Source organism: Carcharhinus amblyrhynchos, chromosome 12 (assembly GCF_965287045.1).
Source record: "Carcharhinus amblyrhynchos chromosome 12, sCarAmb.v2.hapA, whole genome shotgun sequence".
NCBI classification, from domain to species: domain Eukaryota; kingdom Metazoa; phylum Chordata; class Chondrichthyes; order Carcharhiniformes; family Carcharhinidae; genus Carcharhinus; species Carcharhinus amblyrhynchos.
This window is the reverse complement of record NC_137335.1, coordinates 3,849,824-3,877,037: the sequence shown is the minus strand read 5'-3', so window position 1 is coordinate 3,877,037 and position 27,214 is coordinate 3,849,824. Positions and strand designations below refer to the sequence as shown.

General features: G+C 42.2%; 1 protein-coding gene across 1 annotated transcript in view; it reads right to left on the bottom strand.

Annotated features, from left to right (window-relative positions):
• LOC145350683 (uncharacterized) overlaps window positions 1-27,214 on the bottom strand; it is a 66,462-nt gene that overhangs the window by 15,722 nt on the left and 23,526 nt on the right. The window contains exons 6-13 of the mRNA XM_080199893.1: window positions 25,962-26,047; window positions 20,030-20,110; window positions 17,346-17,460; window positions 12,677-12,846; window positions 10,934-11,158; window positions 7,116-7,324; window positions 2,403-2,537; window positions 26-175 (exon numbers count right to left, since the gene is read on the bottom strand). Of these exons, the coding sequence (XP_080056019.1) occupies window positions 26-175; window positions 2,403-2,537; window positions 7,116-7,324; window positions 10,934-11,158; window positions 12,677-12,846; window positions 17,346-17,460; window positions 20,030-20,110; window positions 25,962-26,047 (1,171 nt within the window). The remainder of the gene's footprint in view (window positions 1-25; window positions 176-2,402; window positions 2,538-7,115; window positions 7,325-10,933; window positions 11,159-12,676; window positions 12,847-17,345; window positions 17,461-20,029; window positions 20,111-25,961; window positions 26,048-27,214) is intronic.

Here is a 27,214-nt window from a genome sequence, read left to right as displayed (position 1 = left end):
TATTAAAATAAAATGTAACACTTACAAATGAAGGACCTGTTCGGGAGACATTGTTTTTTCAGGCAGTCCTGCTGGAGGGTTGAAGAGAAATGTTCCTAGCCTGAATATCCCTTTGAGCAACTGAATGTTCAGAAGGGAAAATGTGTTTAAAGGCCGAAGAAATGAGATTTCATCACTAGATGGAAAGAAGGAATAAAGATTTACACTCAAAATGTTCAAAAACAGATCTCTAAAGTTTATCTGCTAATGCCCTAAAAGAGACAACATATAGTAGAGATAGTGGATAATAAACTCAAAGAGTTTCTATAGGAATAACTTGAAGAAGAGTGATTATGTGACAATGGTTCAGCAGGGTAACAGTGTGGTCATAGACTGGGATTTAACAGGACAGTGAATGCTTGAGGGTTGGTGGGAAGAGAGGGGACCTGTTTCTGGAAGCCTCAACCAGTTAGCTGCCTGGTGTTAGGGTGCCCAACTCTTCAAGGAACAGGCTCTGCCTCCACAAGCTACTGCCAGGAGTGATGGTCACTGTTGGGATTGCACCCAACCCAAAGCAGCATTATGGACTCCACTCTGGAACCAAAGTATATTGGGGACAGTCAGGCAGGCCTCTGGTGAGGGGGTTGGAATGGTTGGTGAGGGCTGTGTGGGAGGGTGGGGGATGTTGTTGAGAGTGTGCCCATTGTCACCAGCATGAGTCACAGGATGCCCAATCAGAAGGCCTGCAACCTGAGCCCACAAGAATGTTGGCAGGGTACACATAGCAGATAGGACACCCACTACTGGTATGATACCATTGACAGTGGAAAGTAGCTCTTAGCTGGCCAGTTAAAGACCACAGTTGGCCTGTGGGTAGGCAGACTGCTGAGACTTTTCACCAAGCTGGTAAAAGCCAGCAGTGGTAGGAAGGCAATGGGCACACCATTCCCTCACAATTTATCACCCACCATGCCTCCCAGTTCATCTTGAGGTTCCATAAAATGCTGGCCAGAGTCATAACGGCACAAATGAAAGGCATTTGGCCCATTGAACCCATGCCAACTCTCTGTACAGCAATCCAGTTAGTCGCATTCCATGCCCCCACCTTTCTATTACCGTAGCTCTGCTAATTTATTTCTCTCAACTGGGTGTCCAATTTCCCTTTGAAATCACTGATTGTCTCTGCTTCCACCACTTTGAAAGGCAGCAAGATAGTATACTGTTAGCCTTGAAAAGTTTTTCCTCAGCTTTCCACCTGAATTTCTTTCCTCATGACCTAAATCTGTGCTCTCAAGTCCTTGTACCAACAGCTTTTCTTTCTCTATCTAAACTCGTCATAAATTTGCAAACTTCTATCAAATTTCAACCTCCATCTCTTTTTCTCCAAGAGCACTACCCGAATTTTTCCCTTATCCTTGGAATCATTCTGGTAAATCTCCTCTGCATCCTCTCAAGGACCCCTGCATCCTTCCAGACTTTACACAACATTTTAATGTGGCCGAAGCAGAGCTTTAGAAAGTACTGAAGCCCAGGATGCCACATGCTTTGCTATGTATTCTCTCAGTATGTCCTATCGTCTTCAATGATCTATGCCCATGAACTCCCAGGTCCCTCTGTCCTAACACATTCTTTACAATTGTGCCACTAAATCTATATATCTCTCTCCCTGTCAAAGAATATCACATCACACTTCTCTGCATTAAATTCCATTTGCCACTTGCCTGCCATTGTGCTAACCTATCCTTTTTCCCTATTCATTTGTGGGACATGGGCATCTCTGGCCAGCATTTTTTAGCCATCCCTAATTTCCCTTGAAGGGCAGTTGACAGCCAACCACATTGCCGCAGAAGACAGTGGAGGCCGGGTCATTGAGTGTCTTTAAGACAGAGGTAGATAGGTTCTTGATAAGGGGATCAGGGCTTGTGGGAAAAAGGCAGGAGAATGGGGATGAAAAAAAATCAGCCTTGATTGAATGGTGGAGCAGACTCAATGGGCCGAGTGGCCTAATTCTGCTCCTATGTCTTATGGTCTTACATTGCTGTGGCTCTGGAATCACATGTAGGCCAGACTGTTAGGCAAAAGTATTCAGGTTACTGAAGCAGGGCACAGACTGGTGGAATAGAGGGAGCTTCACACCGAATCCGTGTCATGAATGTTTGCTTCTAAAACTTGTGTTGAATTTCCTATATGGAACATCGGAACGGGAGTAGGCCATTTATACTCGTGAGGCTGTTCTGCCATTCAATCAATTCATAGCAGACCTGCAGTTTAAATCCATCCAGTGTCCTTGCTTCAGTCGCCTGAATATTTTTGCCTAACAGAGGTTTATTTAATCTCAGTTTTGAACTTTTGAAACCTAATTCCTACATTTGTTACATACCTAAACATTTATCTAGTTCATTACTCCAGACAGTAAAACTCACTTTGGCAGGTCCTCATCTGAGGTTTGAAGGTTAGTCAGTAATTGCTCTAAACCTTGTTGGAGGTATTGAATGGCGTAGCGTGTTTGAGGACCCAGCCCATCATCGCGATCCAGCACAAGCAGACCTGCGTAAAACCTGATAACAAATCAGGGACAAGTAAATTTACACACTTTGCTTAACTAACAGCTCAGGATACAGCTCATATCACACGTCCATTGCAGATCTAAAGTTGCACTAGCCCTCAAATCTTAGTTAATATTTGTAGGCTAATTTGCTCCTGAAATTATTTCCAAGAAGTATAATATTCTTCAAGTATTCAACTTAATTTTAAAGAGTGGAGAAAATTGATGTACTTATGAAATTTGGGAATGTATTTGTTGCTCTTTTATAAAACCAATATTTGATGTCAGAAGTGGAGTTCAGTAACTGAGGTTTAATGGTTGATCCCAAAACGTTTCAGAATGGAGAATGCAAAATACATTTGTGGGTCTAAGTTTCAGGCACAAGACTTTTCATCTCCCTGGTCACACGTAAAAGCTTCAGGGTCCCTTCTTGCCCTACCCTGTCCTCGCAGAGCAGGCATGCCAGGAAATGGAAAGGAGAGAGCTTCGATAAAGTCTTACAGGAGTGAAGGAGGTTTTGAAGAGGGACGAAGATAGTCTTCTCAAAAGGTGGAGCAAGTTTGATGGGCCAAATGGCTTACTCCACTGCTTTTTCTTATAATCTTATCACCACTTTAACTGTTCACCTGCTTAATTTCTGCTGAGTGGAGGAAGAGGTAAAATCTCCCCCTTATAACCAACATCAACCCATTTAAGAGAACGAGAAAGTATAAAATGAGAAATCAAGACTGCTTCCCCAGACAATTAATCATAATGTTGGTTTATCCATTTTCTCAGCCTTTTGGCTAAGGTCAAGTGTAGTATCGACATACTGCACTTGGTTGAAGTCATTAGGTTACATTTTAGCTTCATTTGAAGCAATTTTTAAAAGTGGCATCTCGGCCTTTTGGGTAAGATGCATATGAGATCAAGCCTTGGAGGAGGTGCTATGCCTAACTCCAATCGGCTTGGATCATGTCGATCAAATCCAAGACAGGAGGTGAGAGCCCTGTCTTGTCAGCTTGGATTGGGAATGTCTCAACTTGTTGAGACTCTGAATTGGACTTGATTTGATTGGATTGGAATATAACAAAAAAGAAACAACACAAGAAAATGCCCTGGACACATATTTCAAGTCATCAATTCAGGATATTCATACATTATTACATTACATTACAAAATATTCCATAGTAGTCACAATACTGCCCAACTGGTCCATATCAATATTTATGCTCTCTGTGAACCTCCACCAACTCTTCCGCAACTAACCCCATCAACAAATGCTTCTATTCTTTTCTTTCTCACATATTACATTATCCCTAATGGATCTAATGCTAGTCACCTCAGTGCCTTGAGCCTCTCACACACCACAGGTAACATTTTCCCCTCCCTTACCCAATCAGGAGAGGAACTGTCAGATCCTACGAAATTACGTGCCCATGTACAACCATGCCACGACAGCATCCTAACCAACATTTTTATCCAGTTTTTTTTTGAAGTTGGTTATCTCAGTCTCAATTTGTTTTTGCCAGAACTTTGAGAAAACAATTTCTTCTAACCTGTTGCTCAACTCTTGTTGACTTTAAAGCTTTATCCTTGTAACTGCTGTGCACAAGACTCTCTTGTCATGTTGTGGCATTCTAGCATTCTCAAGAGATTTCAGACGGGGAACAATAGGTATTTATTGATAAGAGGAACTTAGGTACAGGAAGGTTGCACTTCTTGGCTGCGTTGGAGCAGAGCCAAGGTGAATCCATCAACATTTAGTAACAATCTCTTTCTACTTACGCTTTGCATATTTTCAGACAACTGCCACATTCCTCTTTTGTAGTTGCATTGAGCTCTAATTCTACGTTTAACATTCTTTCCTTCTTCTTGTCTTTGTTACTAATAGAGAATTCTCCTGAATTGCTAATTTGTTCCAACAGTTATGTTCTCTCTTTGGGTTTGTCCATTGCCAAGTCCTCCTCAGCACCTTCAAATACTGGGCAGTTTCTGCCTCTCTGCAGAACGTAAATTTCTCCAGCTCATTAGTGTACTCCACACAAGTGGTAGTTTGGTCACGCAAGGATATTTTGGCCTTGGAGGGAGTGCAGAGGAGGTTTACTAGGCTGATGCCGGAGTTGAGGGGCTTGAGCTATGAGGAGAGGCTGAATAAATTAGGCTTGTACTCGTTAGAGTTTAGAAGAATGAGGGGAGATCTCATTGAGACGTATAAGATGATGAATGGGATGGATAGGATAGAGATGGAGAGACTTCCTGCTCAGAAAGGATAGTAGGACTAGGGGGCACAGCCTCAAGATAAAGGGGGGGCAGTTTAGAACGGAGTTGAGGAGGAACTTCTTCACTCAAAGGGTGGTGAATCTCTGGAATTCTCTGCCCGTTGAAGTGGTGGAGGCTACCTCGCTAAATATTTTTAAGACGCGGGTTGATGGGTTTTTGATAAGCGAGGGGATTAAGGGTTATGGGGAGAGGGCGGGAATGTGGAGCTGAGCCAAGACAGATCAGCCATGATCTTATTGAATGGCAGGGCAGGCTCGAAGGGCTAGTTGGCTTACTCCTGCTCCTATTTCTTATGTTCTTATGTTCTTACTTGATTGGATCTCTGAAGAATTCCCAATAGTGGCTCTGGTCAATGACCATTCTGTGTCACCTGCAGTTGATGATACAAGATGTTGTACTTGAGCACCATGGATCAAACCCTGGAGGTGCTCCACTCTTGAGAAAAGCGATTCTCTCACTGATCATGAAACTGATAGTTTCCATCCTTGCCCTTCTCGAGGTCCATGCTATGACCTCTGTTGCCGAGTTCTTCTTGTGCTATTTCTCTCAATTCTTTTTACCTTTAATTCAAATCTCATGCTCCACTCCAGTTCCTTCACTGCTTGCTGGTAAGTGTTGTACTGTTTCTTACTGGCTCTAATAGATTTCCCAGCTACTTCCACCTTTTTATATTCTTCTTTTCCTTAGCTTTGATATACTGGGCCATTTCTCCTTTAGATTTCTATTTGCTGTAGTTCTTAGTGACGTTTATCCAACTTGTTTTTTTTTCCTCTTCATGCTTACTTCTTTTTTCTTTTGCTTTAACTTGTCTTACTTTTTGACTGATTCCCACTTTATTGTTTGCTTGCAGTTTATTACTAAAACTTTGAAGAGACTTCTCATTACAATACAAAAGGATGGGATGCAACTCAGTTTTGCTTGCTTTCAGCTGAGACAGACAACACATAGGCAACATCTTTCTACACTGCTTCAGTGGATTCTTATTTTGATGAAAGGAAAATGATATACCATTAGAAATCGATAATAGATTGATATGACATGTCAATTTTCCATCCCAATAACCATTAACATCCAGCAAAGTGGTCCAAATTGAAGTATGGTTAGTTTTGCATAATAGACTCACATTCCTAATGAACAGAAATCCCTTAAAATGCTGTACAGCATTTTGGTTCTCTTTTAACTCAACTGATGATATACATTTCCATGGCAGTATCTACACCAAAGTGTAATATCTTGCAGCGTATCAGTGCACCACTATTTTGCGCATCAGAGAGATGCAATATTGATTGAGTTACACAATTTCCCACCAAGACTGAAGGAAAATTTAGATGATGCATTCACTTGAAGTATATTTCCTATTGGATAATTAAAAAAAACACTCAGGAATAAGTTGCTTTCCTCAGCTTGCACTTTAGAATTGTGTTGTGGAATTGCACACAGAATAGCAGCAAGCAGCCAATGTGAAAATTGCATTGCTAGCAACAAAAAACAAGGCATCTATGTACTTCAGAGATAATTCAATGTACTAATACACAGGCCACTGGATCCAACTTTATTTTTTTCTATTGTTGGATACAGTCATCAACATATTGCCCATCCCTAGTTGCCCTTGCTCAGGGGGGCAGTTTAGAGTCAACCACATTGCTGTGGCTCTAGAGTTACATGTTAGCCAGACCAGGTAAGGACAGCAGGTCCTAATCGACATTAGTGAACCAGATGGGTTTTTCTGACAATTGATAATGGTTTCATGGTCATCAGTAGATTCTTAATTCCAGATATTTTTTATTGAATTCAAATTTGCCATGGTGTGATTTGAACTCAGATTCCCAGAAGATCAGCTGGGTTTCTGGATTAATAGTCTAGTGATAATACCACTAGGCCACTGCCTCCCCTGGTCCATATTGGTGATTTATGATCCGCACAAGCTTCACCTCAACTCTCTTCATCTAACACTATCAGTAATTCCTTTTATTGCTTTCTCCCTCATGGGTTTAATCGCTTTTACCTAAAAGGGTCCATGCTATTTACCGCAGCTATTCACTGTGGTACTGAATTTCACATTGTAATTGCTCTTTGGATAAACAGATTCCTACTAAATTCCTTACTGGATTTCTGAATGGCCATCTTATATTTACGACCCTCGTTTAAGTAGGATTATTGATTAATAATTATATTGAATTGATGTAGACAGTGCAGAACACAGTGGAAGATTATAAAGTCAATAAATGGTTAAAAAATACTTTATGTTAGAATATTGCAGTAATTAAAAAGAAAACCATGAATCCTTACCTAGGTGACATGAGCAAAGTGTGTAGTTTTAGCTGCTCACCTAATGGAAGGATCTGTTGGTTTCTGTGCTAGTGCCATCTGCAAATGTCTCAATGCAGCTGCGTTGTTTTTTTGGAACTGCAGCAAGCGGCCAACATGGAAATTGTATTGCCAGCTTTGAGGTTGAAGAGACAGGGCATCCATATACTTCAGCAGAGACCAATCAATGTACTTCTGCTCATCGGAGACAACTGGTTTCAATTTGCCATCCTAAATTACACAGCCAGTATTAGTAATAATAGAGCATCAGTTTACACGACCTAAAGCTCATGCCTTTGCATTACATGTACAAAGCTTCATGGAAAAGTGAGTCACTGAAAATAAACCAGTTACTGGAGCATTGCAGCCTCCTAGGCCAACATTGAGTTCAACTTTAGACTGCAAATCTCTCCTCCATCTTCAATTTAAAATCAAATGTCCCAACACATCCTCTACCCCTGACTCACAGGGTTATCTGTCATTTGGTCTTCTGTTTCATTTTCACTGAGCACTGACCTTTGTTCTCCTATTAACACATTCTGCTAGCTTACCCTTATGCCTTTATCAGCACCATCTACAGTCCTTAACACTGCCGCTAACACTTCCTCTGTCTTGTGCCCTAAACCTCATGGTGTGAATTCTCCCAGCTCCCACATATCCCTGAACTTCTATTTTGCTTCACACCGTCTTAAGCATCATAAAATTCATCACATTCCTCCCTCTCTTTAGCTCTGTTTCAAGTTTTTAAGTTTAAGCTTTTTTAAAGTTTATTTATTAGTGTTACAAGTAGGCTTACATTAACACTACAATGAAGTTACAGCAAAAATCCCCCAATTGTCAAACTCTGGCACCTGTTCAGGTACACTGAGGGAAAATTTAGCATGGCCAATGCATCTAATCATAAATCATACAGACTTGAGACATTAACTCAATTTATCTTCTCAGATACTGTCAGGCCTGCTGAATTTTTCCAGCATTTTCTTTTTATTTCAGTTTTTCAGCATTTGCAGTATCTTGCTTTTATAACCATTGCTGGACTTGTGTTTCTGATGTTTCATGCAATGTAATTTTCTGTACTCTATTGCTCCTAAGTTTAAATGCATAAAGGCCAATTTTCATTTGTGTATGCCAATGATTTGTCACAGGCTGGAATTGTGTGATATCATCAATGTTACTTCCAGGATTAAACGCAAACCATGCTCCCCTCCCACCTCATTAAGTTCAATGTAAAAGATCAGACTCTCTTCTGGGGCAGAAAATGAGATCTCAAAGGTCACCATTTCAAAATCACTACAGGAAATGGCAGCAGAATTAATCTTCCAAAATATTGCCGTAACTTTTTGAGGCCTGTCTGGATCTGAGTCGCTGCATGTAAAAGGGCTCCGGTTAATTCCTGTAAGATGTCTCACAATATCAGATTAAAGTCCAACAGATTTATTTGGTAGCACAAACTTTCGGAATGTCGCTCCTTCTTCAGGTAAGTGAGGGAGAAGGAGCGACACTCCGAAAGCTTGTGCTACCAAATAAACTATTGGACTTTATTCTGATGTTGTGAGACTTCTTACCCAGGATGTTGCCATAACTCTTTCATCCATCATTCCTTATAATTCAGAGCTGTCTATCAAAATGGTGGATTGGAGCTTTTTGACCTAATCTCTACCAAGAGGATCTCCAATGGATGTGGAATCTTTTGGGTCATTCCAGGTGATGACGCAACTCAGGGTTTTATATTGAAGTTTGTAACTGTCTCTCAGAAGCACTTGCCACCATGCATGCCATCCCACTGCCCCCCAAACCGTGGGGGCTTCAAAACTTTTATAAAACTTTCGAAATTAAATGGGAAGATCTTTTCTGTAGTTAAGAAAATCAGTAGCCAGCTGAATAGAGTTTACTACAGTGAAAGTCTCAAAATTTTAAATCTTGTTGTGTGATCCTTCCAGTTAGTCACTTGGAATTCAAATACATCTTGTTAACACTGATATTTACCAAGACTCATTTCCACAGCCATATTTCCTTCCTGAGCGACTGTCTTACATCTTCACCTGTCACAGTTTACCCTCTGTTTTCAGCTTCTCTTCCGTTCGGCCATTTACATCCTCTATTCTCTGTACGAACTGTTGTTAGCACCTCTTAGCCTTTCCCCCTTTTTTGTGGCTATGACTCATCTTTCATTCCCTCACCCTACAGTATAAATATCTCAAGCTTTCTATGCCTTTCAGCTTTGACAAAGGGTCATCTGGACTCGAAACGTCAACTCTTTTCTCTCCTTACAGATGCTGCCATACCTGCTGAGGTTTTACAGCATTTTCTCTTTTGATATCTTTTTGACAGTTGTCAGTCTCTATGGCATCATAACACCATTATACCAGTTTTCTGTCTTTAACCATGTAAAAGGTCTCAATGTGCTTCCTGAAGCACTGTCAATCAAATTTTGATACTGAGTCACATAGGAAGACTTTTAGGCAAATGACCAAAAGCTTGATCAAAAAGTTAGAATTTAAGAAGTATCTGTAGGAAGGAAGGAGCAGGAGAGAGGTGCAGTGGTTTAGGGAATAAATTTAAGATCCGAGCAGCTCAAAGCATTCATTGTCAGCAGTGAAATGATTAAAATTGAGAATGCACATGTTGCGAGAATGGAGGAGTCATAGAGGTTTACAGCATGGAAACAGGCCCTTCGGCAACTTGTCCATGCCACTCCTCTTTTTAAACCACTAAGCTAGTCCCAGTTGCCGTGTTAGGCCCGCATCCCTCTTTAGCCATCTTATCTATGTAACTGTCTAAATGTTTTTTAAGACAAAATTGTATTCGTCTCTATTATTACCTCTGGCAGCTCATTCCAGACACTCACCACACTGTGTGTGAAAAAACTGCCCCTCTGGACACTTTTGCATCTCTCCCCCTCATCTTAAATCTACGCCCTCCAGTTTTAGACTCCCTTTGGGAAAAAATGTTGACTACCTAGCTAATCTGTGGCCCTCATTATTTTATAGACATCTATAAAATCACCCTGAAGCCTCCTACACTCCAGAGAAAAAAGTCCCTGTCTATCTAACCTCTCCTTATAACACAAACCATGTAGGAGTGCAGATATCTCAAAGGGTCACAGGACTGGGATAGATTAGAGACAGGAAGGCCATGTGGAGATTTGAAAAGCATGAGAATTTTAATATCCGGGCATTGCTTAACTGGGAACTAATGTAGGCCAGCGAGCAAAGCTATAGTGTGGGTGAATTAAACTTGGTGTAAGTTAGGACACAGGCCGCAAAGTTTTGGATGAGCTTGAGTTTATAACAAATGGAAAATGGGGAGCCTAGAGGTATGGATGAAGGTTCAGCAACCATCGAGCTGAGGTACGGGGCAGAGGTGGAGTTGAATGATGTTACAGAGATGGAAACAGGAAACCTTCATGGATACACAGTTGGAAGCTGATCTTGGGCCAAATATAAAATTGAAGTTTGCGAATAGTATTGCTCAGCCTCAGATAGTTAGCATGTATGAGGAATATGGGATGGGGGCGGGGTGCTGGGGGTCGGGGTGAGGTGGTGGCATAGATAGATCCTTGGACTCCAGGAGTAATTATGTGAAAGCAGGGACAGAAATCATTGCAAATGATTCTTTGGCTGCGATTGAATTGATAAGAACAGAAGTAGGCACATGCAGTCTGGTCAACAGTGGAGAGCCATTGGGAAGAGGATGGTGTAGTTAACTATGTCAAAGACTGCAGGCAGGGGAGCTAGTTTACCATGGTTACAATCCTCCTGAGACATCATGCCTGTTAAATGAAATTCAAGTTTGTATAAACCTGCTTTTGTATTCTTTGAAATACACATTAATTCATACCTTCCCAGCTTGCTGGGCTTTCCAGTTGTAGAGTGTCTGTACGTAGTCAGCTTTGCTCGACTGCCCGTGTTCCTTTAATTGCTGGTATTCCATGTCCAATGCCTTTAGTTGTTGGGTTAGGGTAGCATCCGCTTTAAAGCCATGAAGTCTACAAATTCCCGAAATTTCATCGTTTCTACCAGAGATCTCAGCTGCACTGAGCGTTTCTGCACCCTCCTGGTCAATCTGAGGGCATATTGAGATCATTCTGATGTTGAAAAATAATAGATGCATTCTCTATTGTAGCATTAATAGCAACAATCTTGAACAAATAGGAAAATGTTTACAATAATTACCATCAGAACATGTTTTATTAACACAGATGAGATTTGATCTTTATAATGCCGGCAGATGTTTTGGAAATTACACAGAATTTACCTATATATGAAAGCTAAAAGGATGAAGTGATGTTACAATGACTAGTGAGCTAGACTGTATTACTTAAGTGGTGTGGATCATTGCAGCAAAGATCAAGTTATGATACACTTCAGATAAGAAATCTACAAGGTAATTGTTACTTATCCAGTACATTCAAAACCTGTAGCAGGTGAAAATTACAGAAAAATTTGGAATGCAAACTTCGGTAAACTGATGAATTAGGCCCTGCTATGTAAACGGAATGGGCACTTGATCACTTATACAATAACACAGCATAGTTGTGGAAGACCAACAAAGTCACAAAGATGTCACTAAGATAAGTGCTGCATAGGAATTTGCAGAAAGTGCAACTCATAGAACAGCAACAAGAACAGCAACACAGCGAAATGCTGATGATTTGGTGATGTCTATCTGTAAGAACAATCTAAAACCTAATTTGACTTGTTTTCAGGATGCTTGAACCAGTTGAATGCCTGTAGCCTATCTATATGATCTCATCGTGCTTCTAGCACTTAAAGGAAGACATCTAACCAATTTCTGGGGAAGAACCGACAGGAACAAATTTAACCTAGTGGCTCTTCTGTGTCTGCAGGGCTGAATTGGCTAAAACTTAAAGGGGAGAAAGTGACTGAATTGTTCAGTGCCTGGGAAGGTTCCTGCAGGCCAAGTTAACTGTGGCATTTCTAGCGCAGTTATCAGCGCTCGCTTAGTGGCCTGGGAGATTAGGCTGCTTTGTGTCCAATAGCAATGATGGCACCCTCCACCAATATGTAACTGAAAGGTGTGTTGGGGGAGGAACTAAAAATTGTGTTTGGGGGGGAGCCTACACTGACACAGGATAATAAATCAGATTTTTAAAAAGGTTTCCTGTCTTTTTCATTGTGAATTCGGGCCAAACTATTTTGAAATCCATTGAAAATCAAGTCATGCATGAGTTGGGCATTCAGTGTGCAGTAGGTTTTCCTGAGAACTAAACTGACTGCCTATGATCCTTGTATCTCAGTTAAACAGAACTGAAAATAGATGAAAATCACATCTAGTGTGCCCACTCCATTACAGAGGGAGCGCTATAGACAATATCCCTTTCAAATGAAAATCCACTGTTTTTCAGCCAGTGAGAAACTTTTTGATCAGAATAATTTAATAGCTATCTTTTCCTTCTAAGAGAGAGAGAGAGTACCAACACTTTGGGGAATAGTAAAACCTTACAGAAATGGAAAAGTTGAATATCTGATGTTTTGATAATAGGATTTTTTTATACTCTGATGAGTTTGCTTCCTTTTCAAACTTGCAACAATTGGATTTAACATGTTACAGTTGCCTTACCTTTTTCACAATGCCATATACCACAGCCGCATGGTAATGTTCTTCTAACACAACACCTAGGCGGAAATGCAGTTCAGGGTCCTTTGGTTTCAACTTTATAGCCAAAGCGTAGTTCACCGCCATTTTGTGTAAGACATCCAGAGGTGAATTTCCATCTTCATAGTAAGGCACTGGTCCCACATTAGATAATGTCAAAAAATATATAAATGGAAGCAGAAAAATACTTCTAACTTTATCCAATGAAAAAATATGCAGATAGGACATCGTTAAATCAAACCAGTGAGACCATCTGTGACACATGAGCTGCAGTATTATGCAGAACACCTCTCACCTTGTCTATGTAGTGAAATAATCCAATAATCTTCTCACTGATTTCTTATACAATACAGCATAGTAGGCTATTCAGTCTATTATTCCTGTGTTGACTTTTTGGTAGGCTAGCTCACTGTTAGTCCTCCTCTCCTGCTCTTTCCCCATAGCCCAATGATAGTAATGCCATTGCACGTCAAGAAAAAAATGGTTAAATTTTCTCATGTTAGGGATGGTCATAGAACATAGAACATTTCAGTGCAGTACAGGCCCTTTGGTCCTCGATGTTGCGCCGACCAGTGGAACCAATCTAATGACCCTCTAACCTAAACTATTCCAATATTATCCATATGCCTATCCAATGAATTGCCTGCCACTTGTGCCACATGTTTTTCATTTGCCATTTATCAACGCAGACTTAAAAGAAAATTGTTGCTCATCCAAGACTGTGCAAGCCAGCAGGGGTCCGGGATAGTGCTGTGGAGCTGGGAGCTGTACCCCAGCAATCCCAGCACCACATCAAGTTTAAAAAACAAATTTACCTTTTTGGTGGTGTTTCCAACAATCTGCTAAAAGACTAATGACCAAGTGGTATTTAGAAATGAATGACTGAGTGGAGCAGGCCCCAGGCCTATTCTGCTCAGTACTTCCCTCAGGCTGGTCTTTAGAAACGTATTAGACCTCTCGTTAACATACCTGAAGAATCCAATACCTGTTTCAGGTGATCGCAAGGGATGCTTGGCAAGTTACCTTTACCAACAGCTGCAGAAGGTGTGTAGACAAAATGGTTCCTTTTAGTGCACCCATTTGCCGCCCAGAAAACAGGTGCAACCAGGACCAATTTCTCATCCTGAAAGCTAATGGGATCAAGCTTGGCTTGACCTTAAAATGGTTGAAAGCCTGGAAAGGGAAATGGGGAGATATGTAAAATTACTTGGTATCGCCTGTTTTACACAACTGCACAAAGATCTACCCCTACATAACTACAAATCCTGCCTTCTCGTGTTGTAAAGCTAAATTCAATGAATCTGGTAATTTTGGGTCGGCATTTGGAAAACAAAAATTAAAACCACTGACCCGTTGTAAGAGCCCAACACATCCAATAAAAATGTCCTTCAGGGAAGTCTTTAAGTGTCTTTTTATCCTTACCTACTTTCAATCATTGTATCTGTATTCTAGATAGTTATTATCACTCTTACTGTTACCATCCTGGTTGGTGCTTTAACTAAACCGGAAGAGGCCATTCTGCACTGAACACAATCCCACCCAAGCCCTATTCCCGCAACCCCCCATAATTACCCTGTTAGTCTCCCTGACACTAGGGTTAATTTAGCACGGCCAATCAACCTAACCCGCATATCTTTGGAGTGTGGGAGGAAATTGGAGCACCTGGAGAAACCCATGCGGACACGGGAGAATGTGCAGACTCCCGTGTGAACACCGTCAGGTCACACAGACAGTGACCCGAGGCCGGAATTGAACCCTGGTCCCTGGTGCTGTGAGGCAGCGGTGCAAACCACTGTGCCACCATGCTGCCCCCAGTGAATTGAAGCTGTCATTCCTACCAGATTTGACTTGTAGATAACACCAGCCCCACACTGTGGGCAGAATTCTCCCACCCTGCCTGCGGCGGGGCAGGTTTTGTGGCGCACCTAGCAAAAATCTGCCCCTGTGAAAACAGTTTGCAGTTCTCCCAATAGAGCGTTAGTATGGGTCACTGGTCAACCCGCTGCCTTGTGGTGTGAATGATTTTTGCATTCATTTAAATCTCACAAATGCTTGTTAAAGCAGCTGCTTGCTGGAATCTCCTCATGCTTGTCATCTTGGATCACGCCTGTGGGAAATTACGTCAGCGTCAATCCTGTTTGAAAATGTGTAGCATGCACAAGTCAGGCCTCAGTTTGCTTTAGGTCTTGAGGTGAGTGCAACATATGCACCATATCTACCATTGTGTTGCAGCGCTCTTGGTGCATTGAACACTTCACTGCTGGGGCTGTAGGGTTGGTCAGTTCCTGCTCTTTGCCAACATTCTCTGTAAAGACACCACTGTGCTGTGGGATTCACGCAGGCCTCCACTTTCACAGATGAGAAATTTGAGAAGTGGCAGAGCACTGTGAATTCCGAACCCTGAACAATATGTTATGAGATAGAATAATCGGTGGGATTAACAATGCGACAATTCAATAGAAATTATTGACAGGATCTAAAGAAGGCTATTGAGATAGTTATATCATTGGAGAATGCAGAAAAAAGAGCTCAGGACCACCTCGGACATCAGAGAGAAGTCTTCTCTGATTGCGGGGAGAGGCCTCATGAAACATCCATCCCTCAACTGAGAGTGTTGGTATCAGTAAAATAGCACAGAATTCCTTACGTCAGTGGAACCCAAGTCACATCACCAGGCAGTCAAAGAAAGACAGTGACAGGCATCAGACTCCTAGGGAGCATATTCTAGGAGATTCTAGATGCTAGACTATAGCAAATGCTACAGAAGACACTACAACTACACTATCTCGCAACATATCATTCAAGGATGGCCTGAACTCAGAGTGCTCTGCCTCTTTTCCAAATTCTCATCTGTAAAAGTGGAGGCCTGCATGAGTCCTCAGCATAGTGGTAAAGATAAAGGATCAGTCAAAAACACACGCTACTTTGAAAAAAGGCCATGGCTAACACCGGACCGTACCTTGCAGATATGCCCACAATCAGGAACAGGGACAATGCAACTAAATCGCATCTCCACAACAAAGTTGCCCCCATAATGGTGGAGTTGTTAGTAAATGGTCACCTATTAAAAATTAAAGTGGATACGGGGGCTTGCAGTTTCTGTTATTGGGTAACAGACTTTTACTTGCCTCTGGGCTAGTATTCAGCTCCTGAATTTATAAAACACAAAGGCCAGGCTGACCACTTACATGGGGGAACCGTTGCAGATGAAGGGCACCATTGCAACCCTAGTGACTTACAGGCACCAGTCAGCTTGACTTCTACTCATTATTGTACAGCAACAAGGACCTAGCCTCAAGGGGAGAGATTGGCTCCAACACATCAGACAGAACACATCTCACATCAGGTGAGAGGGCATGGGATCCAAGGGCCTTTGGCCTTGTGGATCCAGAACTGGCTTGCCTGCAGAAGGCAGAGAGTGGTTGTGGATGGGTCTTTTTCTGAATGGAGGTCAGTCACCAGTGGAGTGCCCCAGGGATCTGTTCTAGGACCCTTGCTGTTTGTCATTTTCATAAATGACCTGGATGAGGAAGTGGAGGGATGGGAAGTAAGTTCGCTGATGACACGAAGGTCGGTGGTGTTGTGGATGGTCTGGAAGGATGTCAAAAGTTGCAGCAGGACATAAATAGGATGCAGGACTGGGCGGAGAAGTGGCAGATGGACTTCAACGCGGATAAATGCGTAGTCGTCCATTTTGGCAGAACCAACGGGATGAACGAGTACACTATCAAGGGCAGGAGTCTTAGTAGTGTGGAAGAGCAGAAGGATCTTGGGGTCCGGGTCCACAGGACTCTTAAATCGGCCTCGCAGGTGGAAGAGGTGGTCAAGAAGGTGTATGGTGTACTGGCCTTCATTAATCGAGGGATTGAGTTTAGGAGTCGGGAGGTAATGCTGCAACTTTATAAGACCCTTGTCAGGCCTCATTTGGAGTACTGTGCGCAGTTCTGGTCGCCTCACTATAGGAAAGACGTAGAAGCTATTGAAAGGGTACAGAGGAGATTTACAAGGATGTTGCCTGGACTGGGAGGCATGCCTTATGAAGTTAGGTTGAGGGAGCTGGGTCTCTTTTCCCTGGAGAGACGAAGGTTGAGAGGCGACCTGATAGAGGTTTATAAAATGTTGAGAGGAATGGATAGGGTAGATTCTCAGAGGCTATTTCCCCGGGTTGAAATGGTCGCTACGAGAGGACACAGATTTAAGGTGCGGGGAGGAAAGTACAGAAGTGATGTTAGGGGTAAGTTTTTCACTCAGAGGGTGGTGAGTGAGTGGAATCGGCTGCCGTCAGTGGTGGTGGAGGCGAACTCGCTGGGGTCTTTTAAAAGACTTCTGGATGAGTATATGGGGTTTTATGGGATTGGGGGTTATAGATAGGTGTTGATGTGATCGGCGCAACTCGTGGGCCGAAGGGCCTGTTTGTGCTGTAGTGTTCTATGTTCTATGTTCTAGAACTCGCTGGAGATCTTCAGGCTGGGCATGGGATGACTGTATAAAGTCATCAATAAGTACCCCAAAGTTTTCCAGGAAGGACTTGGAAAAATAAGGGAAGCCAGAGCTAAGATCTGCTAAGATATTACTTTGACGAATTGTTAGTCATTATTACAAGGAAAATAAAACCCACAGTCCCAAAACATGCCTGAATTGGAAACTAATTCTTTGTATTGTTTAATTTCATTTTTGGCATTGTTCAAGTGTTTCTCAACGCTGCCTTCATCTGCAAGTTCACGAAGTTTCTTTTCCCAGGCACGAACCTATCAAATAGCACAGGAAGAACAACACAGAAATTATGGTGGTTTTGTAAACACAGCACAATTACACAAATTCCCACTCATCCTTCATTCAGTTCTTTGGAGACGACAAATGTTCATACCTGGAGCCTAAGCTGTAAAATCCCTGGCCACACTTAGAGCTTGGATTATTCCAACTTCTAGCGACTGGCATCTCACAGTTTCAAATCGTTTGCTATGCAACTGAATGCTTATGAATTATCCCCCCAGATCTGGGGGGATAACCTTTTGGTTGTTGAAAGCACAAGTTTTTTTTTCTGCAGCTCTCCACCATGTCCCTTATTGCTACAGAGTGGAATTCAGCTTTGCTCTTGAAACAGCATGCAGCAGATTCCCAAATAGCTTCTTTATCAACAACAGTTCCCTGGGCAAATTCAGAGAACATTGAGGTGATCTATGTTGGTTCTAGTTAAACAACAATGGCCTTTGGCAGTGTTTATATTTAAGAAATTGTGTAAATACTTATGGAAAAATTGATGGGATTGATGAATCTCTCCAGACGCACAGTCGAGTTTTCAAACCATGAGGCCATGGTTTGTAGGAAGGGGTGAGGCCTGATATGGTGATCAGGGTGCTATTTTAAAGGGAGACTGGATCGCTGCTGTAATTAAATTTCTGTGCCCCACCCACCCACACCCATGGACACAACAGCCCCCTCCCACAAGCATCAGGGACTGTGCTTTCACTGCCTTTTGAGGAAGTGTTCCAGAAACTCATGACCCTCTCGGAGAGAAAACAAATTCTCCTCTTCGCTGTCTTAAATAAGCAACCATTATTTTTAAATGGTGACTCCTAGTTCTAGATTCTCCGGCAAGCGGAAACATCCTCTCGACATCCACTCTGTCAATACCCTTCAGGATCCAAAAGGTTCTGATCAAATTGTCTCTTACTCTTCTAAACTCTAATAGATACAAACCTAACCTCTCCCACCTTTCCTCAGAAAACAATCTGCTCATTCCTGATATTACTCTAGTAAACCTTCTCTGAACCGTTTCTAATGCATTTATATCTTTCCATAAATAAGGAGACCAATACTATACGCAAAGCTCCAGATCTGGTCTCACCAAAGCCCTGTGCAACTGAAGCATAACCTCCGTACTTTTGTCATCAATTCTCTCACAATAAATGATATCATTCTATTAGCTTTCCTAATTACTTCTTGTATCTGTATACTAGAACACAATATGTAACACTGTCTCACTTGTGTCATGATGTAGAGATGCCAGAGTTGGACGGGGTAAACACAGTAAGAAGTCTCACAACACCAGTTTAAAGTCCAACAGGTTTATCTGGTAGCAAAAGCCACTTGCTTTCAGAGCTCTGCTCCTTCATCAGGTGAGTGGGAGTTCTATTCACAAACAGGGCATATAAAGACACAAACTCAATTTACAAAATAATGGTTGGAATGCGAGTCTTTACAAGTAATCAAGTCTTAAAGGTACAGATAATGGGAGTGGAGAGAGCATTAAGCACAGGTTAAAGAGATGTGTATTGTCTCCAGACAGGACAGTTAATAAGATTTTGCAAGCCCAGATAAGTCATGGGGGTTACAGATAGTGTGGTATGAATCCAAAGTCTTGGTTGAGGCCGTCCTCATGTGTGCGGAACTTGGCTACTCAGCAAATCTGTGTTGTTGTGTGTTGTGAAGGCCTCCTTGGAGAACGCTTACCCGAAGATCAGAAGTCGAATGCCCGTGACTGCTGAAGTGTTCCCCAACAGGAGGAGAACAAGAAGAGAATGTTCTCTTCCTGTTGGAGAACACTTCAGAGGTCACAGGCATTCGGCCTCTGATCTTCGGGTAAGCCTTCTCCAAGTCGACCTCCACAACACACAACAACGCAGAGTCGCTGAGCAGAGGCTGATAGCCAAGTTCCACACACATGAGGACAGCCTCAATCAGGATCTTGGGTTCATGTCATGCTATCTGTAACCCCCATGATTTGCCTGGCTTGCAAAATCTCACTAATTGTCCTGTCTGGAGACAGTACACATCTCTTTAACCTGTGCTTAATGCTCTCTCCACTCACATTGTCTGTATCTTTGAGACTTGTTTACCTGTAAAGACTTGCATTCCAACCATTATTTTGTAAATTGAGTTTGTGTCTTTATATGCCTTGTGAACAGAACTCCCACTTACCTGAAGAAGGAACAGTCTTCCGAAAGCTAGTGGCTTTTGCTACCAATTAAACCTGTTGGACTTTAACCTAGTGTTGTGAGACTTCTTACTGTGTTCACTTGTGCCAGGCAGCTTATATGAGCTGTACACAATGAGATGCTTTTGATGTAGAACTTCAGCCATGTAGCTGACTAAAAAACAGATTACGGAAGCTTACCATTTATAGGTTATTGTTAGATGGGTATGCACAACAGTGATGGACATTATGATACCCTGCCAGCTGCAGCTTTTGAACTGTGGTTGGCAGCATGTTAGGACATTACAATCACCAAAGTTTTCACTTGCTGCATTATTAAAATAATCTATTATCTTTTCATAAAATACTACAAAGAAAGTGCAGGTCCAATCGTTTCCTACCTCTGTGTTGTGTTTGAATTGAGTTCTTGGTTTGCTTGTGAGGCCAAATTCTGTTTGATACCATGAAGTCCCTGTGACATCCTAAAACAAATCAAAGATGAAAGTTATAAAACATTATCCTAGAGTTTGGAAATGTAGAGGGAATCGATCACTGGGAGGAATTTCTAAGTTGAAATTTTAATGTGAACTAAATTGCACAACATAAACAATTCTTTTATGTCTGATTCTGTGTTTACAGAACAGAAAATGTCCATACATCATTCACAGACATGTCTTCAAAGTGCAAAAAGATCAGGTATTCTATATACATTTGGTACAAATGGTTATTTTATTGGACTAATGATGCAGAAGTACAAGTCTCATGACAAAATTAAGGAATTCAAGTTCAATCAATTAAATAAATCTGGAATCAAAAAACTAGCGTCAGTAATAGTGATCATGAAACTACTGGATTGTTATAAAAAGCCACCTGTTTCATTAGCATCCTTTGGAGAAATAAACTTTCCAATAGTCTGGCCTGTATGTGAACCAAGACCCACAGCAATGTGTTCAACTCTAACCTCCCTTTAAAATAGCCAAGCAAGCTCACCATCAACACTTTCTTAAGAGCAATTAGGGATGTGTAACAAATGCTGAACTTATTAATAGCACCTACATCCCAAGAATTAAAAGAATATTATACTTAGCTTGAGAAGACTCTAATTTGTCTGACATGTATTGAAAAAAATAACAAAAATCTTATGGTATCGCACTGTACAAAGTGCAACTCATTATATGGATAGCTTCTTCCAGTTGATTTCCAATTTACAGTACACTCATAAAACTGTGGCTGTTCAAAGTAATCAGCATACCTTGTACTTATCAGTAGGCTAGATTTGAATCATCTCTTTTGAGTGATAGCACAGGAGACAGCAATTTGGCCCATGAGTCTGTAGTAGTTATTTGCTCTGCTCTGTCTCAGAGTTCTGAATCTGGCTGTGTTTTAAGTAGTTCCCAACTATATAGTTTCCCATGGTGGCACAGTGGTTAGCACTGTTGCCTCAAAGCGCCAGGGATCCAGGTTGAATTCCGGCCTCGGGTCACTGTCTGTGTGGAGTTTCTACATTCTTCCAGTATTTACGTGAGTTTCCTCCCACAATCCAAAGAAGTGTGGGTTAGGTTGATTGGCCATGCTAAATTGAACCTTGTGTCAGGCGGATTAGCAGGGTAAATATGTGGGGTTGTGGGAATAGGGCGTGGGTGAGATTGTGGTTGGGTGCAGACTCAATGGGCTGAATAGCCTCCTTCTGCACTGTAGTGTTTCTATGATGCTCTAACTTCAAATGGTGCAAAGGCCTTTGCTTCACCTACTTGGAGTAACAAAACATATGCTTGGGAATGAGAGGGCGATAGACAAAAAAGGGAAGGAAAGGCTGCTCCTTTGATCAGGAATTGAGTGCCTTTGAATAAGGGACATCTCCTGGAATCTCTCCCGTATTCCTGACAGGTTTTCTTTTGTGCTCTGGACATGGCGACCCCTGACCACAGCTGGGCTAATACCAGCAACGGTAGGATGAGGCCCTTAAGTGAACATTAATTGACGGTGGAGCGGGAAGGTCGTCCACGGACCTTCCCACTACAGAATAATGAGTGCAGAGGCATGTAGGTGATAATGTCTCATCCTGCCTGATTCAATACCTCCCAGCTGTCAAATCTGCCAGGGGTAAGGCAGCAAATTCCACCCTGTCCTTCCTGATTCATTCCACCAAAACTCTTCAGAATTTAAAATTCTTGATTAAATTTCGCCTACCCTCCTCCAGTTAAAAAAAAATCCCAGTATCTCAACTCTCTCCTTAAAACAAGACCTTCTCATCCCTGTTATTGTTCTGCATGTTTTAAATGATTTTAATGTCCTTTCTATAGCGGTGGCTCAAGACTTCACATAATCATCTCTATGTCTATTTCGTATAAAATTATCTTTTCCTCTTTTCCCCCTCTTCATAGCGAGGGGGATTGAATATAAAAGTAGGGAGGTCTTGCTGCAGCTGTATAGGGCATTGGTGAGGCCGCAGCTGGAGTACTGTGTGCAGTTTTGGGCGCCGCACCTGCGCAAGGATATTTTGGCCTTGGAGGGAGTGCAGAGGAGGTTTATTAGGCTGATACCGGAGTTGAGGGGGTTGAGCTATGAGGAGAGGCTGAATAAACTAGGCTTGTACTCGTTAGAGTTTAGAAGAATGAGGGGAGATCTCATTGAGACGTATAAGATGATGAATGGGATGGATAGGATAGAGGTGGAGAGACTCTTCCCGCTCAAAAAAGACAGTAGGACTAGGGGGCACAGCCTCAAGATAAAGGGGAGGCAGTTTAGAACAGAGTTGAGGAGGAACTTCTTCACTCAAAGGGTGGTGAATCTCTGGAATTCTCTGCCCGTTGAAGTGGTGGAGGCTGCCTCGCTAAATATTTTTAAGAAGCGGGTTGATGGGTTCTTGATAAGAGAGGGGATTAAGGGTTATGGGGAGAGGGCGGGAAAGTGGAACTGAGCCACGACAGATCAGCCATGATCTTACTGAATGGCGGGGCAGGCTCGAAGGGCTAGATGGCCTACTCCTGCTCCTATTTCTTATGTTCTTATGTTGTTTCATTATGCCACATTTAGGAAACACGAGATAACAGGTAGTTGTGGGAGAATTAGGCCCAGATATGGCAACATGTTTAGGTCCCAGGGGAGAAAAAGGAATGCGTAACTGCAACAGCAATTAACAAGGACAAAGTGGGCCAAAAGGTGCTTTCTCTGAGTAGGATTGATGATGGCAATTTTAAAAGGGAAGGAGACAGTGCAAGGCAAGGACAAACATGTGGGATGTTTAGACATGCCCCACTGAGTCATTAATGATACAAGAGCTGAAATTATTTAGCATAAGGAATTTGGTTAGGATCCAAAAATAATACAGGGATCAACTCTGCAACTCATACTTATCCAATGATTGCAGTCTTAGCCACTAGACATCTAACTGAAATGATAGCAAATCACCACTTGACTGCTGGGGATTTAGGACTGAAATTAGTATTAACCATCTAGGAGCCAGTAGTTGGGTGATAAAGAGGAGGGAGTAGTCAACTTAGAATCATAGTATCTACAGTGCAGAAGGAGGCCATTTGGCCCATCGAGTCTGCACCAACAACAATCCCATCCAGGTCCTGTCCTATTCCCGTAAACCCACCTATTTACTCTCCTAATGCCCCTGACATTAAGAGGCAATTTATTGTGACCAGTCAACCTAACTCACACACAACTTGATAAAGAACTTTATCCCTGATAAACAGTGGCTTTGTAATCTTTTTTAATGTCCCATTTATAACTTTTAACATATCAATGATTTGACTTGACTTCTTTGCTATTATCTATATGTTATGCACTGGGAACAGTAGCATAGTGCCATTGTGACAGGAGTAATAGTCCAGAGGTTTGAACCAATAATCTAGAAACATGAGTTTAAATCCCACTTTGGCAGATGAGGAACATAAATTCAGTTAATAAATACATCAGGAATTAAAAAAGATTAGTTTTAATAATGACGACCACAGGTGCAGCTGGTGGTCGAGCCCACTTCATTTCCAGGAGCTTAAGACCCAACAGGCAGCCCACTGGCTGCCATTGCAGTTACCGACTCTGGGAGGGGCAATTTTGCACTGCACTTTCTATTGCAATAAAGATCTCACTAGGCCAATATTTCTGTAGCAACAGCAGTGCAACAGGAAGCGATGGCCACTCCTGATATTTAATGCAGGAGGCCTGAGGCTGAAGCTTATTGCTGGAAATCCTGGACCAATGTGAATGTGGTGGGAATCACTGGGACCAGTCAGGAAGGCCTTGGTGAGAGGATGGACAGATATCGATTGCTTTGAGGGTAGGAGGTGGCTTCCCTCCATTTCTAACAGTGGTTCACTCTGTTGGCCGCCACTGTCTATGGGGGCAGTACGGTGACAGTGGTTAGCACTGCTGCCTCACAGCACTAGGGGCCCAAGTTCAAATCTGGCCTCGGGTCATTGTCTGTGTGGAATCTGCATGTTCGCCCTGTGTCTGCCTGGTTTCCTCTGGGTGCTCCGGTTTCCTCCCACAGTCCTAAAGACGAGCTGGTTAGGTTGATTAGCCATGCTATATTGACCCTAGTTTCAGGGAATTAACAGGGCAAATATGTGGGGTTATGGGAATAGAGCCTAGGTGGGATCGTGGAAGGCGCAGACTCCTTCTGCACTGTAGGGATTTTATGATTCTATACCAGAGAAGGAATGACTCCCCCAAACAAGCAGCAAGCATATCAGTCAGGGTTTATCTGGTGGTTTGCCCACATGGCATAGCCCCTGCCTGCCACTGGTTGAAAACTTAAAAGCTCCAATTGACTTCCAGACAGGAAGGCAGTCCTCAATCCTTTCTGCCCCTGATTTAATTGGGGGAGGTCATTGAGAAGGCAACTAAGTTTCCAACCTGCACTATCCTGTCCTACCAAATGGCCCTCTCCTCACTAAACTAAATTCCACTCAACATAACTACAGGGTTGTTACTAAAGGAAAGCAATCGGCTGTCTTTAGGTGGTCTGGGGCTAAATGCGACTTCAGAACTTCAGCAGGGTTTGACTTCTAGCAGCTCTGAAATGGTACATAAGTTTCTCCATTTGCTTGGTTGAGTGCAATTCCAACAACACTCAAGAAGTTTGACATCATCCAGGACATAGTAGCCCACTTGATTGGCATCCAACCCACACTTTCAATATCTACTCCCCCCACCATAATGGCAGCCGTGTGTACCATCTACAAGATACACTGCAGCAACTCACCAATGTTCCTTCAAAAGCACCTGCCAAATCTGCAACCTTTACCATCTAGAAGGACAAGGGCAGCGGATGCCTGGGGACACCACCATTGCAAGTTCCCCTCCAAGCCACTCACCATCCTGACTTGGGACAACATCATTCTTCCTTCACTGCTGCTGCGTTTAAATCCTAGGTACTCCCTCCTTAACAGCACTGTTGGTGTGCCTACATTTCATGGACTGCAGCAGTTTGAGAAGGCAGTTCACTGCCCTGTTCTCCAGGAAAATTAAGGATGCGCAATATATGCTAGCCTAGCAAGCAAACTTCATAACCCATGAAAGTGTTTTTAAAAATCCACTCATAAGAACATAAGAAATAGGAGCAGGAGTAGGCCATCTAGCCCCTCGAGCCTGCCCCGCCATTCAATAAGATCATGGCTGATCTGTCGTGGCTCAGTTCCACATTCCCGCCCTCTCCCCATAACCCTTAATCTCCTTGCCTATCCAAAACCTATCAACCCGCGTCTTAAAAATATTTAGTGAGGTAGCCTCCACCACTTCAACGGGCAGAGCATTCCAGAGATTCACCACCCTTTGAGTGAAGAAGTTCCTCCTCAACTCCGTTCTAAACCGCCCCTCCTTTATCTTGAGGCTGTGCCCTCTAGTCCTACTGTCCTTTCTGAGCGGGAAGAGCCTCTCCATCTCTATCCTATCCATCCCATTCATCATCTTATATGTCTCAATGAGATCTCCCCTCATTCTTCTAAACTCTAACAAGTACAAGCCTAGTTTATTCAGCCTCTCCTCATAGTTCAACCCCCTCAACTCCGGTATCAGCCTAGTAAACCTCCTCTGCACTCCCTCCAAGGCCAAAATATCCTTGCGTAAGTGCGGTGACCAAAACTGCACACAGTACTCCAGCTGCGGCCTCACCAGTGCCCTATACAGCTGCAGCAAGACCTCCCTACTTTTATATTCACAAGATGTCCACATCTTGTGAATGTATATAAAATAAATTGTATAGCTAACATAATTTATTAAGCTTCTCTGTTGCCTGTCAAACTAATACATTTCAGCATTATCTCTTGTCAACGAAAGTGCTAAGAAATTTAGAGCTTTGTTTAATCTCCTTAAACAACTGACCTTTGAATCCAGTTCGGCTGGTGGTTTATGCGGACACGCCAATGAATGTTTTCCAAGTTCTGACAGCTCAACTGTACTTGTACAACCTTAACAAGCAGAAATAAAACAGTGAATGCAGGAGCTGACTGGGGGCCTACAGAGGCTCTGAGCATTGAAGATTAATGGCAATGATTATGGGTACAAAGGAACCTACATTTTACAACAAGTTTCAACTAACATCCAGGAATACAAATCTTGTCCCTCGAGTTCCAATGCTCTGTGTCATTGGCTGGAGGAATGCAAGCTCACAACCAATGATTCCAAATACGTTGAACGTTCCAACTTTGCTTTGCTTTGGGGAGAAGGATAGATTAAACAAAAGATACGTCCCTTCTAGAAAGGAGGAGGAAATTCAATCACACTGTGTCACTCTGGTACCTCATTCCAGAGTGGATTTAACAGAAGGTCCTTCTGCCTCACGTTACACAGTATGGTGCATGGCAATGACAAAACAAGAAAACTGACTTGGAGATAAAGTAAACCAACAAAAGTGTGAAAAATCTGAAGGATAACTTCTGTCTAAAGGTGAATACCTTCTCATGTATTACGTTTTGACGGAGGTCTAAGCTAGCATTCAAATCAGATTCTACATTACATTGTCCTTCTCTCCCACAATGACGTGATTGTTTTTGTCCAAGCTCAGATTTGAAGAGAAGTGGCACTGAAGAGCCAATACAGATAAAACTAATTTGACATTGTATTGCATTTACGGCAAGCTGCATGAAAGAAACTGGAAGGAATCTTGCTGGAATCAGAAACTCTAAGTTAATTACTTTAAAACTAGTTTATTTGAAATGTGACTTTCTTTGTTTCTACCCAGTTAGAATAAATATCCAGATGTTCTCACCAATTATATAGAGTCCTCTTCAGAACCTGAACTTAATTTGCTAACATAATGACTATGATTGCACTGATAAAATGATTAATTTATGAATATATCAAAGACATTTAAATTGTGTCTTGGTGACCTTATTGAAGTTAAAACCGTTTATTGACACGAATTTAAGATTCAAGTCATGTTTCGCTTGGTGAGTTAATATTCTGTGCAAAAGGTTTCAATTATCAACTGAATACATATGAATATCCCTGTATTTTACATAATTACATAGGCTTTTGGCATAAATTAAGAATTAAGGAAGGTCTATAATCAATCCTAAAGGCTTAGTTATTCATCAGAAGATACATGAGCTTCTACTAGTCACACACAAAGAAAT